Source organism: Poecilia reticulata, linkage group LG1, assembly GCF_000633615.1.
Source record: "Poecilia reticulata strain Guanapo linkage group LG1, Guppy_female_1.0+MT, whole genome shotgun sequence".
In the NCBI taxonomy this organism is placed as follows: Eukaryota; Metazoa; Chordata; class Actinopteri; order Cyprinodontiformes; family Poeciliidae; genus Poecilia; species Poecilia reticulata.
This window is the reverse complement of record NC_024331.1, coordinates 13,659,497-13,676,485: the sequence shown is the minus strand read 5'-3', so window position 1 is coordinate 13,676,485 and position 16,989 is coordinate 13,659,497. Positions and strand designations below refer to the sequence as shown.

General features: G+C 42.0%; 1 protein-coding gene across 1 annotated transcript in view; it reads right to left on the bottom strand.

Moving 5' to 3' along the window:
* Positions 1-1,032: 1,032 nt before the first annotated feature.
* The window catches only part of abcc6a (ATP-binding cassette, sub-family C (CFTR/MRP), member 6a), a 31,537-nt gene continuing 15,580 nt past the window's right edge, over positions 1,033-16,989 (bottom strand). The window contains exons 6-31 of the mRNA XM_008409156.2: positions 16,327-16,388; positions 16,050-16,181; positions 14,394-14,600; positions 12,580-12,757; positions 12,218-12,379; positions 12,025-12,117; positions 11,265-11,468; positions 9,590-9,736; positions 9,417-9,504; positions 8,772-8,841; positions 8,562-8,688; positions 8,296-8,472; positions 7,630-7,797; positions 7,248-7,431; positions 7,057-7,141; positions 6,852-6,969; positions 6,547-6,754; positions 6,146-6,456; positions 5,718-5,917; positions 5,400-5,526; positions 4,844-4,945; positions 4,607-4,753; positions 4,349-4,507; positions 4,059-4,225; positions 3,722-3,916; positions 1,033-2,436 (exon numbers count right to left, since the gene is read on the bottom strand). Of these exons, the coding sequence (XP_008407378.1) occupies positions 2,328-2,436; positions 3,722-3,916; positions 4,059-4,225; positions 4,349-4,507; positions 4,607-4,753; positions 4,844-4,945; positions 5,400-5,526; positions 5,718-5,917; positions 6,146-6,456; positions 6,547-6,754; positions 6,852-6,969; positions 7,057-7,141; positions 7,248-7,431; positions 7,630-7,797; positions 8,296-8,472; positions 8,562-8,688; positions 8,772-8,841; positions 9,417-9,504; positions 9,590-9,736; positions 11,265-11,468; positions 12,025-12,117; positions 12,218-12,379; positions 12,580-12,757; positions 14,394-14,600; positions 16,050-16,181; positions 16,327-16,388 (3,927 nt within the window). The 3' untranslated portion in view covers positions 1,033-2,327. The remainder of the gene's footprint in view (positions 2,437-3,721; positions 3,917-4,058; positions 4,226-4,348; positions 4,508-4,606; positions 4,754-4,843; positions 4,946-5,399; positions 5,527-5,717; positions 5,918-6,145; positions 6,457-6,546; positions 6,755-6,851; positions 6,970-7,056; positions 7,142-7,247; positions 7,432-7,629; positions 7,798-8,295; positions 8,473-8,561; positions 8,689-8,771; positions 8,842-9,416; positions 9,505-9,589; positions 9,737-11,264; positions 11,469-12,024; positions 12,118-12,217; positions 12,380-12,579; positions 12,758-14,393; positions 14,601-16,049; positions 16,182-16,326; positions 16,389-16,989) is intronic.

Genomic DNA, 16,989 nt, shown 5'->3' with positions numbered 1-16,989 from the left:
GTGTGTGTGTGTGTGTGTGTGCGTGTGTGTGTGTGTGTGTGTGTGTGTGTGTGTGCGTGTGTGTGTGTGTGTGCCACATTGTCTGACCTCTGAAGAGAGATTCAACTGTCTTTGATGGCATTTTTTTGTCAATACTCATTTGTCTTAGTTTTGTGTGTTATACTTTTTTGTGAAACTTTAGAAATTTTTGAACAATTAATGTGGTCATAGTTATTGTTTTTTATTTTCTGAGCCTTTTTGGTGATTTTATGTGAAACATTTTGGTATTTAAAGTAGTTCTGCTACTTTGTGGTCTTTTGGATTTCCAGATCTACTTTTGTGCCTCTTAAGGTGCACATTTTTTATTATTTCTGTGGCATATAGATATAGTAACTAATTACCAGAAAGAAGAAAAAACATGTAAAAACATAAGCACAGCAGGCAGACAGAAGAAGGGAGGATGAGCCCAAAGGTTTGGTGAAAAAGTAAGACTGTACATCACCCTGAACTCACTATCCCCATTGTGAAACATGTTGGTGGCAGCATCATGTTGGGTGAAGCAGGTCAGTCTTGAGTATCCATCAGAACAATCTTAAACCTTTAAACACTGGTTTTGTTCAGAGCCATATTCTTGTCACAAACACATGAAGGTTCGCTGTTAAAGCTTTGCCCTGTTTACTGCTGAAACATAACAAGCTTTTTTTTATTCTCCTTGAAAAACTAAATGAGAATAAATATACTGCTCAAAAAAATAAAGGGAACACTCAAATAACACATCCTAGATCTGAATGAATTAAATATAATTGCCAATAATTTCCATCTGCTGTCTATTCCATTTGCACAACAGCAGGTGAAATTTATTGTCAATCAGTGTTGCTTCCWAAGTGGACAGTTTGATTTCACAGAAGTTTGATTTACTTAGAGTTATATTGTGTTGTTTAAGTGTTCCCTTTATTTTTTTGAGCAGTGTAGTTTTGCAAAGCTCTGTAAGTTGGTCAAACAGATAAAAAAAAAAAAAAAAACCCTAACAAAAACTTTGAGTCAGACATAACAACATATTCAAATAAACTTTATTATCCAGCATTATATAGAACACGACAGTACATTAAAGGTCAGTGAAAATAAACAAGCTTCTTATAAAAAGTATAAATATAATATATTCCTCAGAATTTTAAGGACAACCAACACATTTCGACGAACAACATAAATAAACAGTTGGGCTTCTCTTACAACACATTGTCTAAACCAGTAAGACAAAAACAGTGAATGCTTCTTCTCTTTTCAAAGTTCATAGGGTTCTTTCCTTGAATCAACACTTGTGTGGACTATTTACAGTCCGTCATGTCAGCACCTTGAGAAAAATACTGTTTTTTTTGTCGCTCTCTGCGTATGTTATGGCCTGAGTTTGTGTGGCGTAGGCAGTGACGATCCCGTAGAGATGTGTCGCCATTGTTTTAAAGAAGCATTCTCTTCATTCATGGTGGTTTTCACTACCGGTTTCAGGTTAAGTCTGACCAACAAGGTCTGTTGCCTTTTTTATGTGTTTACGTTGACAGAAATAAACTACCAGCCACAACATAGTTGGACCACTGCTAATGTCTTGGCTTACTTCGCCGTCTTTTTTTCCTCCGTCTCCCTGACATATAAAACGAAAACGGCCTCAAGTTTTGACTTCTGAAGCCTACGAAAACCCCGTAACCCTCGGCTTTGCAAGCATAAACCTCGCAAAGGTTAATATGTCAGAATGTTTCCCATCCCAATCTCTAAGAGAAGACAAAAATATAGACTTCTGTCAGTTTGCAAGTACAAAAGTGCCTCTTTTTTTGGTATAGAAGGCTAAAAAGTATGAGTAAACATCAATGTCTACGCCTGAGACAACATCAATAAATGTCTTGTGCTTTACAACACAAAAACTATGCAAATAATACATCTCCCATCCTTAAAGAGAATGAAAATCATAAAAATTTGTGGTACTCTTCAAGCGTTTGGCTTCTAAACCTTCACTTCCCTATGTACATTTGTAGCTTTAAGGACTCGACAATCCTCCAGAGCTTTGGTTTGATTGTCTGTCCTCTGAGGTTAACAAAAGTCTTTTCCTGAATTTGAGCAAGGTGTCTTTGGGTTTTTAAAATGGAAAAAACAAAACAAATATTAAAGGAACTATGTCAGCAGCTGCTCATGAGATTCATCGACAATGCCCTTGCTGGAATAGTTTGGAGATGTTGCAAAGCTTGGAAGGGCAGGATTTAATGTTTGCTTAAGGGTCGCACAAAAAAAAAAAAAAAAAAAAAAAAAAAAAGGTCCCACATCTGTACATCAAGGCAATCAGTTCATTGGTGCGAGGAGACCTAAACCAGTCCGGCCTCCAGGCACATTCGGTAAAACTGTCCCCGCTGTGAGATGAGGTTGGCTGGAGAGTCCATCTCAGAAATGTGGCCTCTGTCCATGACAATCACCCTGCAAAAACAGAGACGCAGATTTAGATTATGAATGTCTACAGTTATACACCCAATAAATAATGTTGCACAGTTAAGTCAACTTCTGAGCAGGCAATGCATACAATCTTGAATTCAACATCTACCACTAGAAATCTTTGTATGTGTAAATTTTTTTTTAGAAAGTCTATTTTTTGCTTTCTTATATATGGTTCATTCAGTCAATAAACACCAAAAAAACAAATAAACTAGGACTGCCAGTATTTTTGTTAGGAAGCCAAGCCTTAGCGAGCCCGTTCCTGAACGCAGATCTCCTGGCGTACTTTGTTTCTCATGCCACGGTATTCCAAGAAACATAGGCTCTAAACAAACCCAGTTGCTTGGGTTGATGCCCAGTAGAACATACCGACCACACTGAGAAAACTCTGGGCTTAGAGTTTTGATATTGCCAAAACCAGCAAGTTTCATATCACTTTTAGTCTTTAGATTCTTATTTTCTTTATTTAAAGGCCGTGCACCCGTCACTGATCTTTGTACATTAAATGACCTTTGATTTCTCTGATTAATTTCAAGCTTGGGGAATTTAATAAGTATAACCTCAACACTGAGCTCAGTAGGACAGATGGGTAAGTTTTAGTTTAAAGGTCAGCTTTTAATTTTTCCCCTCATAACCTAGTCTCACTTTGACATTTATTTTTATATGGCGCATATATCCTCAGGTTATTACTCTAACATAAGGACTGCAGTGAAAATTCATCCCATCTATGTTGTAGTACACGATTCACTACCCTACAGCGCCCTCTGGTGTTAAACGTTTTCAGACTCAAGATCACGTCTCCTGATCTGCTCTCTAAATGAATTTCATTCAAGTATGTATTACTATATGTGAAATATTTCTAATTAATCTTTCAGTAGACAGCAATAAGGCTTTGTTTGTGCATAACAGAGACACTTACAAAATTCACTAAGACTTGACAGAACATCAAACATAGACATAGATTAAAGAAAATCGGCTAAAATAAAAATAAAACAACTTCCTGCGCTCTAAAACTATATTTTTTTCCCCATAATTTGTTTATAAAATGCTCGTTGCATTCTCAAATTACTTTGATAACTGTTGCAAATCCTTTAAAGTAGAAGCCGTAGCTTAAATATTTACAGGTGTATCTAATAGCTAAAGTTTCCTATCGAAAGCATCCAGTGTGTTTAATCTTTCTGCGGATGTCGTTTTACCAGCACTCGAGAGAAACGATTCACATCTTAATGTAAATTGGTTTTCACAGACTCTGAACACTGAGGCGGCGTACCTTGTGTAGTCCATGATAGTGTTAAGGCGGTGAGCGATGGTCAGCACAGTGCAGTGCTCAAACTGTGTGCGGATTGTCGACTGAATGAGAGTGTCCGTTTCCAGATCCACAGCAGCCGTTGCTTCGTCCAAAACCAGGATCTTGGTTTTCCGCAGCAAGGCCCTGGCCAGGCAGACGAGCTGGCGCTGACCCAAGCTACACAGAAAACGTGGAGACACACAATTATACTCAAGTTGTCTTCATTGTAGCTCCTATGGGACTCGTGTAAAAAAAACAAAAACAACGTCTGGTGCTGCAGCTCCGTTGCAAAATATCATGCGGATATAAGGATGCTTACCTGAGGTTTTCGCCTCCTTCTGAGCATTCGTAGTTGAGTTTATCAGGCAGATTAGACACAAATGTCTTGAGGTGAGCAAGCTCCAGAGAGCTCCAGATTTCTTCATCTGTGTAGGTGTCGAAGGGGTCCAGGTTCATCCTGAGGGAGCCTGAGAAAAGCACGGGATCCTGTGAAGAGGAACAGAAGAAAAGATTATTGTAAACAGTTTATCTATCCCTAAAGAAAGATGTGTGACTACGGCAGTTTACACGACAAAACGCATAACTTGGTTTCCATCTGTGCTACTTCACCTGAGGAATAATTGTGATGCGAGATCTGAGGTCATGGAGTCCAATGTCGGCAATATTCACTCCATCAATGAAGATCTTTCCCTTTGCGGCCTCGAGGATCCTAAAGATTCCCAGTGCGAGGGAGGACTTCCCAGCTCCTGTTCTGCCCACAATTCCAACCTAATAAACAAACATTTCTGAAAGTAAATACAGGCGCGTTTTTGCAATCCAACATTTTAAAAAAGCGCTGGCGATTGCAAACAACAGACGATAAATCACCTTCTCTTTTGGGTTAATGTGCAGCGTAATGTCTTTCAGAGCGAGCTCCAGGCCTTTCCTGTACTGCAGCCCGTAGTCCTGCAACTCGATGGTGCCGCTCTGGGGCCAAGCCACAGGCAAAGAGCTGCCCTCTGTACTCCAGCTGGCCTGTGAGAGACAGTAGCAAAGGGTGAGTCGGGATCAAGACGGGTCCCGGCGGTGTTCTGCTGAGCGTTTGCTTGTAACCGGAGCGCTGACCTCTTTGGGAGTATCAGCATACTCGTTGACTCGCTCCACAGAAACAATGTTGTTTTCCACGTCCGTCCAGGACCGAACGATCCAGCTGAGGATTCCCGTCACCTGCAACACACAGTGAGGTGCGGTTCACTTCACTTGCGGTATCCAGTTACTGACTAAGCAAACTGGCGACTTTTTCATGTTTTCGAAGCTAACTGGCACATAGTTGCACATTAAAAAGGGGCTGCCAGGTTCTAATGTTCTTTATGAATTTTGGATAGAATGTTCGCCGCTGTGCAAAAGTATAAAGTAACCTCTGCTGCCTACAAAGAGCCAACACGTTTTGCAGTCTTTGGTGGGTGGTCTGGCTTCATATTTCTTCAGGTTTTTGGATATCTTTGAAAGTTTTCTTCAGGATTTTGTTGCCGTTTCGCTCATTTTCTTTCTACTGCCTGTCGTTACCCATGCAAGATCTTCCAAAAGCCTGAAGAAAAACCGAATCAACACCACTTTTAAGGATAACGAGGAAAAACCCTTTCGAGCCCTCTTCTCTGTGTTCGAGGATATAATGTCCTACCTGGAGAGAATGTGACACGGCCAAACCGACGATCCCTGGACTCAGAGTGCTTCTCCCCATCACAGAAAGAATGGCAGCAGCAAGGACCACGACGTTACCCACAAACTCCAGATTGACCGCCAACCACCTAAGAATGTAATAATGATTTAGCACTGGTCAGAAAAGTGTTGCGACCCGCCAAAGCTATGGGAGGCAACATGAAACTAAACACTTTTGGTATTTCCATTAACATTTTATTAACTATGCTTAAAACCATAATTCCTCTGGGCAGGAATCAAACTCTGACAAGCCTTCGACCAAAGACACAAATCTGCTCACCGAGTGGCGACAAAGCGAGGAAAGTAGGAGGTCTGATTGAAGTCGACCCTGTCATTAGCCTGCAGAATGAACCTGGGCTGCTCTCCGAAGGCTCGGATCACGCTGGCGCCCTGCACAGTCTCGTTGAAGTGGGTGTAGATGGGCGAGCGGCTCACGGCCTCCAGCCGGCGCAGCTGACAGGATGTGGCGACATAGAAGCTCTGTGGACCCACAGTGGAAAAGTAAAACACCAGCTTTCACAGGCTCGACAAAAAAAAAAAAAAAAAAAAAGGAGCACGAAGGGCTTTCCCATAATTCAAAATGAACACGAGTTAAATTTATGTCAGCAGAGTTTATTTTGGACCCCAGAGCATTCCAATAACATACAGCAAAGAAATTCAGATTTTGCTTCTAAAGACGTTATATGTGGGAATCATTGCCGCACGTACCTGGACGAAGGCGTAAAGGAAAGCAAGCGGCAGGATGATCACGGCTGCAAAGGGCGTCGCCATCAGCACAATGATGCAGACTTCCAGGAGTTTAAAGACGTAGCTCAGCATCATTTTCAAGCCTTCGGGGACCATGCAGTCAATGGCATCGATCTCTTTGGCAAAGCGGTTCAGGAGGTTGCCGCTGGGCGTGCTCTCGAAAAACGACATCGGAGAGCGGAGAACGTTGACCAGCAGGTCCATGTGCAGCTGCCTGGAGGCAATGATGCCGCAGATGGAGATGGCAACAGTGGTACCAAAGATAGCGATTCCTGAGAGAGAAGAATATGATTAATATTGTTAAGTTGTCAACAGCCAGTTGACGTAGAATTAGTGTTGGATCACCAAACCAACTTACTGACCTTGCACAAATCCCAGAGCCCCAAATACAGACAGTTTGAGATCTGTATCAATCTGTGTGCCGTTAACAACTGGATCATCGGCCCACATGCTAAGCCAGTAGTTGTAGGCCAGAGAGGCGCCCTGCTGGAAGGCGTAAAGGAAGACGATGAGAATAATGATGGCCAACCCGATGGTCTTGAAGTACTTCTTGTACAACTCCAACCTCACCTGCAACACAAAAAGATAAGAAAAGACAAATGAGTCAGGCCCAGTCACACTCATCTTATGCCAAGACGTTGACCAACCGGGGTGTTTTTAGACTTACTCGTCCAGTGCGAGCTTTGTCCACCTCAGTCAGCCTCCCCAAGTCCTCTGGTATCTGATCCTGGTCAGTTTCAGACACAGGCTCCATATTTTGCAAGTTGGTATTAGTGGTGTCTCCCCTGAATGACACAGACAGGTCAGAGGTCAGTTTCAGTAAAAAAAAAATTCCTAGGATTTCAGTTCACTCCTGTTTTCTTTTTGCATACCCGATTAGCTGCTCTTGTGACAAGTCTCTAGAAAAAGGCATGAAGTCAACCATGCTGAGTCGAGCGTTGGATCTCCTGGAGCCAGCTGCGAAAAAAGGACTTGTGTTTAAAGAATGCTTATGATTATCTTGATTATTGGAGAAAAAAAAACCCCAATGAATAATTAATCTATCAACAAAATGCACCCGCACCTCTCTGTATGACGCTCTCTTTCCGTTCTGTGATCGCAAAAGTGTGAATGAAGTCTGCAAAAGCGCCGTGGCGGCCGAGCAGCTCCTGGTAAGAGCCGCTTTCTGTGATTTTGCCGTCCGCCAGAACGAGGATGAGGTCAGCCTGCGGCAGGAAGCTCATACCATGGGTCACAAGTATGCGGGTCTGTTAAGTACACCACAACAGCAAGAGAAAAAAAAAATATGTGAGCACAATCCAGCGCTATTCTCAACCTAAAAAACAAAAGACTCAGCAAAGTGGTGGTTTCCAGTTTGTGGCAACAATGGCATGAAATTGTTGGTTTAGGTGTAAAACTGTGCTTGGCTGTTTGTAGACTTTTTTTTTTTTATTGTCTGGAGTTACCTTGTCTCTAAGGACTCCTTTTGGCCCGATGACTCTGTCAAAAATGTGTTGACCCACATGAGCGTCAACAGCAGAAAGTGGATCGTCCAGCAGGTATACGTCGGCCTTTCTGTAGACGGCTCTGGCCAGACTCACCCTCTGCTTTTGCCCCCCCGACAGGTTAAGTCCCTGCAGTAGAAATAATAATAATTTTTAAAAAAAACATCAATGAAGATTTTTTTTAAATTCAACAGCATGTATAATAACATGTTGGAATATGAAGGCGCCACAATATTTCTTGCCTAAGTAATCTGTCTTGCAAAGGACTTTCCAGCTGCTGTCAGCATGTGACTTTTTCTGGTGAAGTAAGTGTAAGTTATAATTATGAGCCCCAGAAGTGATGGCGAGTGCTTCAAGCTCAACACCCTGTACCCATTGTACTTTTAAAACTCTTGAGTTTGACATAAGAACGGATGTTGGAAAAAGTCCCATTGGGTAAATGGAGAGACCACAAAACTTCCTGGTTGACAAAAATAAATAAAAGCATTAATCTAGCTTAGGTGAGAAATAAGAAAAGTTGAGAGAGTTACAGAAGAGATCAGATGTTTTACAAATATTTGAGACTATACTAGTGTCAAAGATTAAGTTATTTTGCCTATGAAAAAATATTTCGTAGGTATCGTGTACCTTTTCTCCAATTTCCGTAGCGTCTCCAGCGGGTAAGATGTCCAGGTCGGGCAGCAGGGCACAGGCCTCCAGCACACGCTGGTACCATGTTTTCAGCTTGTCGCGGCCAAATAATATGTTGTCTTGGACAGTGGCGTTCTGGATCCAGGCCTGCTGAGGCACGTATGCTACGCTGCCCTGCATGAACAAATGCAGAAACTGTCAATATTTGTGAAAACCAGATGGCTATGAATAGATTTCCCTGCCATGGAACATTAGCCGTGTACCTTGACAGTGACTTGGCCGCTTCTTTTCTCTGTTTCGCCGAGCATGGCAGACAACAAAGAGGACTTTCCACTGCCCACATGTCCAACCACAGCAACAAGGGAGCCTCGTGGCACACGAACATTTATTCTGCCAATAAAAAAAGGGGAATTTCTCTGTGAGACTCCAATGATTTTACCACAAGGATTTTATTTTCATCCTTTGATTCATACCGTTTGAGGCAAGGAGGACCTTCTGGAGTCCAGCTGAAAGTGCCACTCTCTATCATCACATCTTCACCATCTAAACAAGGAAAGAAGAATCAACTAAAAATACCAAAAAAAAAAAAAAAAAAACCCTGCAATAAAAGGGACGTGTTCTTTTAAACTACGCAACAAATGTTCCAAAAAAAGCAGTTTCCCCCCTTGAAGTTTCTCATCAGAGTGCTTGCCTGGGCGTAATTACAAGTGAATTTTCTTAATCAGGCAAATTACAGGGAGCCGTTGTCTTTTCACAAGCCGTCTCAGGAAGTGTTGACAGATCTTAGACAGTGAACTACAGTAGTCGTTCTTTTTATTCCTCGATGAATCATGTGTCTGAATTTACGCTGTGATTTAAGTTTAACCACTAAACGGGGAATATCCTATAATTACCCCATCTTCCAGTCAGCCGGGGACCCAGGAAGTGACAGTGCATATGATCCATACAAGGCTGTGGTGCTCCACAGTTATAAACAACAAGATCCGTGTGGGTTGTTTTTTTTTTATTTATTGATTATGGCGTTGCAGGCAGAATGGGAGCACTTTGTGGGAATTCATTGCATTAGGCCTCATCGGACGATTTATTGGTTGGTTGGGTTTAGTAGTAGCAGTTCTTACCAGGACTCAGTGGAGCCTTTGAGACATTGTCCACCCTCAGTTCCTCTGAGCACAGGTACTTTCCCAGGCGCCTCAGTGAAACTAGAGCCTGAAATATCAAAATGTCAGAAATATGAGAGAAATGCCCAGATGACTCGGAGCAATCGTGAGTACCGAAGAAAAGCTACACCCACCTGCATAGTTGTGCTAATTGCAAACGGGAGCTGGCTAAGCGGAGTCTTCAAGATGTTGATGAGCGCCATGGAGACAAAGACCTTCTGTGCGTCCAGGACATTCCTGTCGTCCAGCATCACGTAGACTCCAAACATGGAAAAGGCGATCTTAGAAAAGAGAACAGGAGAGACTGTTATCTACACATCTTTGAAATGTTTAAAACTGCGTGAATTATGGCCTTTCAGACGTCTTTGAGGATAAGCCGAGGCTCGATGTAATTTCATCTTATTGTCAACATACTGTGTCCCACGGTGAGATTAAAACCGCAGACAGCGCTTTTGTCAACTTTCACTTCTTTCTGAATTTACTACCCTGTTGACTGCGCTGCTTTCCCAGGCTTTCCTGCTCTCAGACGCCTGGGAGGACGAGCGCAACCAAAAGCCAAAAGAGGTTAATTTAAGCATAACGCACAGAGAGCCAGAGTGTTTTCATCTTGGGCTATAGAGTAATTACCTCGTGATTTTTGAGAACAGGGGTTCAAAAGTAATTTAATACGTTTTACTTATATTTGTTGAAATTGCTCAGCTGTCAACAAAGTTGTTTTAGCCGAGATGCCCAGGGATAATTTTGTTTATCTCTAATTTCTTTGTGCTTTTTCTTGTTGGAATCCAACTTTTCCTCATAGTTTCCAGTGGCATTTCTCTTTTGTTTTCTGAGACTCTTTGGACTTTGACTTCTTCATTCGTTTATTTTAACCAGACCTTGTCCATAACTATGACTACATGTTGTACAGTGTTCATTTAATATGATCTGGAAGATGGACTAATGACAGATTAATAGTATTTAAATGTGATATCTTTAAGAAGTGGAACATTTTCCGGTCGCAGTACAGTACACCTTCATTATCAAGATTTCCAGACGTATTAAATAATGTCCTTTTTGTCTTAAAGATGTTTAAAATAAGTAGTGGAACAAGTAGTTTGCAAAAATAAAGAACTGTGTCATCAGCATAAAGACTGAATATACAGTTGTGTTTTGCAAACCAAGCAAATTGTTCTTCAGTGAATCGTCTTCTGCATGCCACGGTTATAACTAATACTACGCTGGGGATCCCTTTGTTGGCGTCAAAATACTATTTCAGAATTTTATAACTGTGATGCTTGTGTACTGTTCACTAGCGCAGTGAAAATATGGGGTTTTGTGGCATATTAAGTGCAAAGTAAATCTGATTCGATTAGTTCTTCACCAAGCTATCATTTCCATCCAGGAGTTTTTTTCATGCTTCAAGTTTCTTGACAAAAATTTTGTTGTTTTATTGGAATGTTAGGTGCAACACTAAAATAATAATAATAAAAAAAAGTTAAAGGCAAATGTTAAAAAGACATTTACAAAGAACTGTTGATCACATTCATTACAAGAAGCTCTCGCTAGTAAGAAGCAAGTAAGATGAATGACGACTCGTGACTTTTACACAGCACTGAATCTCATTCAGCAATAGTTTACCCTTAAGAATATATGAGTTAAAGCATACAAAAGATGTAATTTTCAATTTGTCCAGGAGTTTGTGAACAATCTGCTTAATCTCAGACTCGGTTCTGTTGCAATCTTTGTGCAATCGATGTGGAGCTGACCGAGCCTGCGGGCGTCATCGCGTTAACGCCTGAATTAGCAGGTCTTTCCTTTTAATTTTCTCACCAAGAAAGAGGACGAGTTGAACGAGGCGATGGAGATGGAATAAAGAATCTGGGATTTTTTCAGGGCCTTGAGCTCTTTCTCCCTGTAGCCCAGAACCTGCTCCAGGAACGCCTTCTCCCAGGCGTAAAACTTCAGGATCTTTATTCCGTTCAGGATCTCGTTCATCAGTCTGATGCGGCCGTCCATGAACTTCATTTGGATCTCCTGTTGACCAGATGATAAAACTCTTTTATTACCCGTCGTAAAGCCAAAGCAGCGAATTGACAAACACCACACCAAAGCGAAACGAGCGCATTCCTTTGCGCACATAAGCTTGTCTGCCCTCGTAACAGCGGCGGTAGTCTCCTCTGAACGCAGCAGAAATTGTCTAATTCAGTAGGAATTTGTTACTTGTAACATTTTAGTTATTTTTCTTTTATTACGAGAGAACAACAAAGAGGCAGGAATGCGGTCTCTGCGCTCAAGACAAATTTTCGATTAAACCGGCATCTAAATTTACAGAAGTCGTCTGTTGTTTTTCCAGGAAAATGAAAAATTATGTCTTGCTACTGCCCACCCTTTCCTGTCATTGTTTTTCAAGCACATTATATGAGCCAGACATCAAAAGGACAAGAGAGAATGTAGCACTCAGGCCAAACACCCACGCAGCGCTTCAGCCACTATCTAAACCAGCTGTGGCACCCCCCCCACACACACACGCCTCCCTCGTGATGCGATGTGCCAGATGTCTGACCTACTGTGGAAGGATTCCTGGCTTTACCTGGAGCTTGCTCCTTTTCTTTGCAATGAATCCATTGAGCGGGAAAATGAGAATGACAGTCGCGATTCCTGCCAAAGCAGACGGGCCTAGATGCTGGTGGAGAAAAGAAAAAAAGAGAAAAGCTGTCAAGACATTGTTGAGCTAAATTGTATGAATGGAAGCCACTGAGAAAACATCGCATTTCCACACACACCTGCCAGAGGAAGAAGAGACAAAGAGCGATCTCGATAGGAGCCAGCCAGACAGCGTTGAAGTAGACCACAAAGTCCATGAGCTTCTGAGTGTCTGCCGAGACCAGGTTCACTATCTCACCCACGGTGCAGGTCCTCCTGGCAGAGCTGTTTATCACCAGAGACTGGATAGACAGCAAGAGACATTCTAGCCAAGCACTTTAGGTTAACGGTATCATTTTATATGCTTTTGTAAAGACTACACAACATCAGTCATCCTTGTAAAAGCATTTAATCATACACCTCTTGCCGTTCTCGGCCTGAAACGAGACAAATCTCCTGTTTATGCCGAGAAGCAGTGGCTAAATGATGCAGAGTTACTCACCTTCCTGTAAACCAAGCCCATAACTGCCGTCTTCACCCTCATGCCGACCGTGAAGCAGGTGTACATGTACTGATGGTTGAAAAGGGACTGCAGGCAGGAGAGGAGGAACATCAAGGTGGCGTAGAAGTAGCCCTTCCACAGAGGAGCGTCTTCGTCCCTCATGAAGCCCAGAAGGAGACTGAGCACAAGGAGAAGCAAAACACGAATTGACTGTTTAGTTGAAAGCATTAAGAAGCGAGGTGTGACAGACATATCTCTTCTTTTTTTTTTTTTTTTCCTGAAAACACAAAGCTAAGCAGACAGAAACAGGCTTGTATTGTGTCAACATCTTTTTCTTTTCGGTTTGATACTGAGCACCGCTGTGGCTTCTGGCTGACTGGCCGGCTAGAAGCGGCTCGCATTGCACAATGGCGCTCGGGCTGCGGCCGGGCTGCACTCACACTTGGCCTGCGGCTCACTTATTGTGGTCCGACAGCATTTCTGCCATTTAGAGCCCTTTCTCCATTCATCTAGCCTTGTCCTTCCTTTACTGGAGCACTCAGGGCTGTGGTCTCGCCTGTTCCTCTCACTCACAACTCCACGACCGTAATTATCACTTCCACTGATTCGGCGCGCAGCATGAACAACAACATTCCAGTCTGATTGGTGGGGCGGCGAGGCAGCTGGTGGTGGGTCAGTCGTGACCTGTTTTCACCGCTGCCAGCTCCTGGTTTTGTTTTATCGATGAAGTTGTAAATCATGGAAACCCCCTTGGTAATTATGCACAAAAAGTCTTGAAATAAAATAATATTTTACTGCACCAACTTTTTTTTTTCAGTGGGGGAAAAACACTAGCATTAAAAAATAATGACTATATTTTATTACATTGTTTTTTCTACAAAGTGACCAGCGTTACCCTTATTTGCTCTCCCAAGAGCTGATTTAAAATACATCATCCTCACATGTTTTATTGTTATTTTTAGCTAACTTTAGCTAACATATCTACAGACACAGCTCTAATCCAACTGTTCAAAACATGGCTGCACAAAGTAAAGTGCAGACCTGCATGTTGGAGTCATCATAACTCCATAAAGACCATAGATTTCTATGTACAATCACAAATGTAAACGGTTTGATTGTCCTACTACTACTCTGGGTTTAACTAAAGCTGTGTGCTGTAAAATTAAGATTGATCTTTACTTGCAAGAAATTTGGGTCAAGTGGATGTGATGGGAAACAAAAGATCGAATGTGTAGAAAAGATCCTAGCGCCTGATGTTGAGTACAGTAGAACTTTTCTTGCATTTTCAAGAAGACACCGTCTTTGGCTGCACTTTAATTTGCTGACTTTTTGTTTGAAATATCAGAACCGGAATGATCAGCTTTCATCCAAGGATCTCATCTAAACTGAAATCTCAGTGAAGAGGACATATGTTGATTTCTTTTTTCTTTTAAGCTTGAAATAAAGTTTGGACATATTTTGTTGCAGCTTTCAGCACATAGAGCTCAAAATTATATTCACAAAGTTAAAGGCAGTAACTCTGTCCACATAATTTACAGAGTTGCATGCACAAAGCTAATTCTTGCAGTTGAATTTGTTGCTCATCGTTAGTAAAAAAAAGCAGTAATTAAAACTTTATTAATACAGCAACTTTCAAGACATGGATTTCATAGTTCTGTACTGAAGAAAACTAAAAGCTTCAGATAAACTATTCCCAGCAGTTTTTGTAGCTTGTCGTTAAAATTAACAGCAGCTGCTTTGAGGCATGTGGCGCACCACAGATCGGTCCCCGAGTAATATCAAATAAAAAATGTCATTTCTTGACATTTTTTTACCTCAAGACCTGAGGGATGGCGAACATGAAGGCATCGTGAAATATGATGCACAAGGTGCCTGTCAAGAAGTACGGGCCGAACTTGCGTGCCAACGTCCTCAGCAGGAAAAAGCCAGAGCTCTGTTCCTTCTGCAGCTTCCTGAGGAGCTGAGCCTGGTCTGGCAGCCGGCTGCCCAGAGCTGCGCCTGACGCCAAGGCTTTCTGCTGCCTGCATGAGGGAGAGAAAAAAGGGAAAAAAAGAGTCCAAAAACAAAATAGTTACAGGCAAGAAATTAGTGTCAGAGATGCACAAAGTTGGTGTTGGCTGCTTGAAACAGACAGCAATAAAACGTTAGTTTTTCCTGCCATCACTGATTAACCAAGTAATTCATCAACAGCTGTGGAAAGTATGGTTTGCAAATAATAATTACGCTTAACGACGGCTTTTCAAAGACGTGGATTACGTTAACGAGCTTTAAAAACGATTCAGGGTTCTTGTAACGACACTGTAGTACTTTTGTCCTCAAGTGRCTTTCTCTCTCTCTCTCTTTTTTTTTTTTTTAGATCCAAATGTTTGTCCTTGAGAGATCCTGATTTACACTTAGGCGCAGCCACATGTCTGCTCATTAACTCAGCTGGAAGCGTGGCAGCGGAGATATAAAACAAGATTATAAACCTGAACTGAATCTTTGGATGTGGACCTATGACAATAGTTTGAGCCTTACCGCCAAAAAAAACCAAACTCCCACAAGACTTATAGCATGTGTTCCTCTGATGCTTGGCAAGTTTTGTTTGTTTGTTTATTTTTTGTAAAGAAGCAACAAACCAAATTCATAAACTTTAAATGTAGCTAAAGTTTAAATGTAGCTTAAGTTTAAGCACATTCATAAACTCTGACAAAGTAGAACCAGTTCAGATTTAGAGCAGGTCAGACATGTTTCAGTCTGTCGGATCTGACAGAGGATTCGTTTTTCACAGCAGATGTTTCTCAAAGACACAACGCAACTCACAGACCTAGATTTTCTTTCACTTTTTTGACATTGCAATAATAAACTCTAATACATTTTATTATGATTTTATATGTCAAGTGTGAGGACGAGCATAACATCTATTTCGTGTAGAGTTTTGGGAAACATTCATGCTTTTTACATACTTTCCGGTGCAGGTAGGATACTGACTACTCACTACACTAGACTTGAGCAACTAAAAAAAAAAAAATCCTGACAGCAGGATTTTTTTTCCAAACCACTTACTGGTTACAATGTGCAACCAGTAAATTGTTTTTTTTAATGTTTTTCCTTTGATAATTGCGCTTTTTGTGCGTCTCCAGAATGACTTTGGGCCTCCTGGCTTCTTCACCTAAATACGTCTGTTAATGTGGACAAAAACATCTTGTGACACTTTCCAGACTTTTTGCTTCTAATAAAATCTTTCTAATCATTGATTATTTTCTCGTGTGGGCTGTTCCCATTAAAACTCCTAACGAGATACAGAGAAATGTGTAATTAAAAACAGTACAAAACGTAAAACGTGAATAATAATGTTTAATGTCGCAAAGGGACGTAAATCTTATACTTCAAAAGATTTCTCGTCATCCGAGACGCGGAGCTTATGTCGGTGAGAATTGAAATTGCTCTCACATTACGATCATCACTATCGGTCAATTTCTAGTTCTCACTTTTGGATCTTGGCGCATTCATCTGTCCAGTCCTGCTGCAGCTCGGAGATGATGTTTTTCGACGTGTCTTCCTTCCTCAGGGTCCACAGATCTTTTGCCTCCAGCGGGGTGCGATACCCTTTGACGACAAGCCTGAAGGGAGGTGGCAAGGCAGACGCTTCACACACCGAGGTCCATCATCAAAACACACATTATTGTAAACAAGTAAAAACTGCTGCTCGTAAGTGAGTCATTATGCGTGGAAAAAAAATGAGAGGTTTTCAAAGAACCATCTTACCCAGTGAACCACCAGAAGAGGATCTTTGACAGGAAAGAGGCATCTTCCACGGGACAAGGGTTCTGCAACAGATTAAAGACCAGACTTGATAGTTGGTTTTGCAGAAAGCGCTCACCACCAAGAGGTTTTTTATTTTTTGGGAAACACACGCAGCCTCACTGAGGTAGAGCTGGCTGACGGTTGAATGCTGTTGCATGTGAGGGGTGTGTTTGGGAACGCCAATGTCTGTAAACAAGCCGGTAAACTCAGGTGGTCTGCTCTGTGGAGCGGAGGCCGTGAACTCCCAGAGAGCAGAATAAATAGGGGGAAAAATGACGTTTTGAGGTCTAATGCAGACGGAGCGGAAATATGTCATCGCAAACTTTCCAACACACGCAGCACGCACACAAGCACACGTGCGCACACGCACGCACACACACACACACACACACACACGCACGCGCACACACACACACACACACACACACACACACACACTTCGTGAAGAAACGTTGTGTTTTTCCTGACACAGACTTCATGGCATCTCCTCCTCCCTCCCGCCCCCTTTCCCGTCCTGGGTCTTTTCGCTCCTCGTTATGACACTTTTACTTTTTTATCTCCGGACTTCCTGTCTTCATGTGAGTAACTCTAACCAGAGCACAGGAAAGAGAGGAGGTGGAGGAG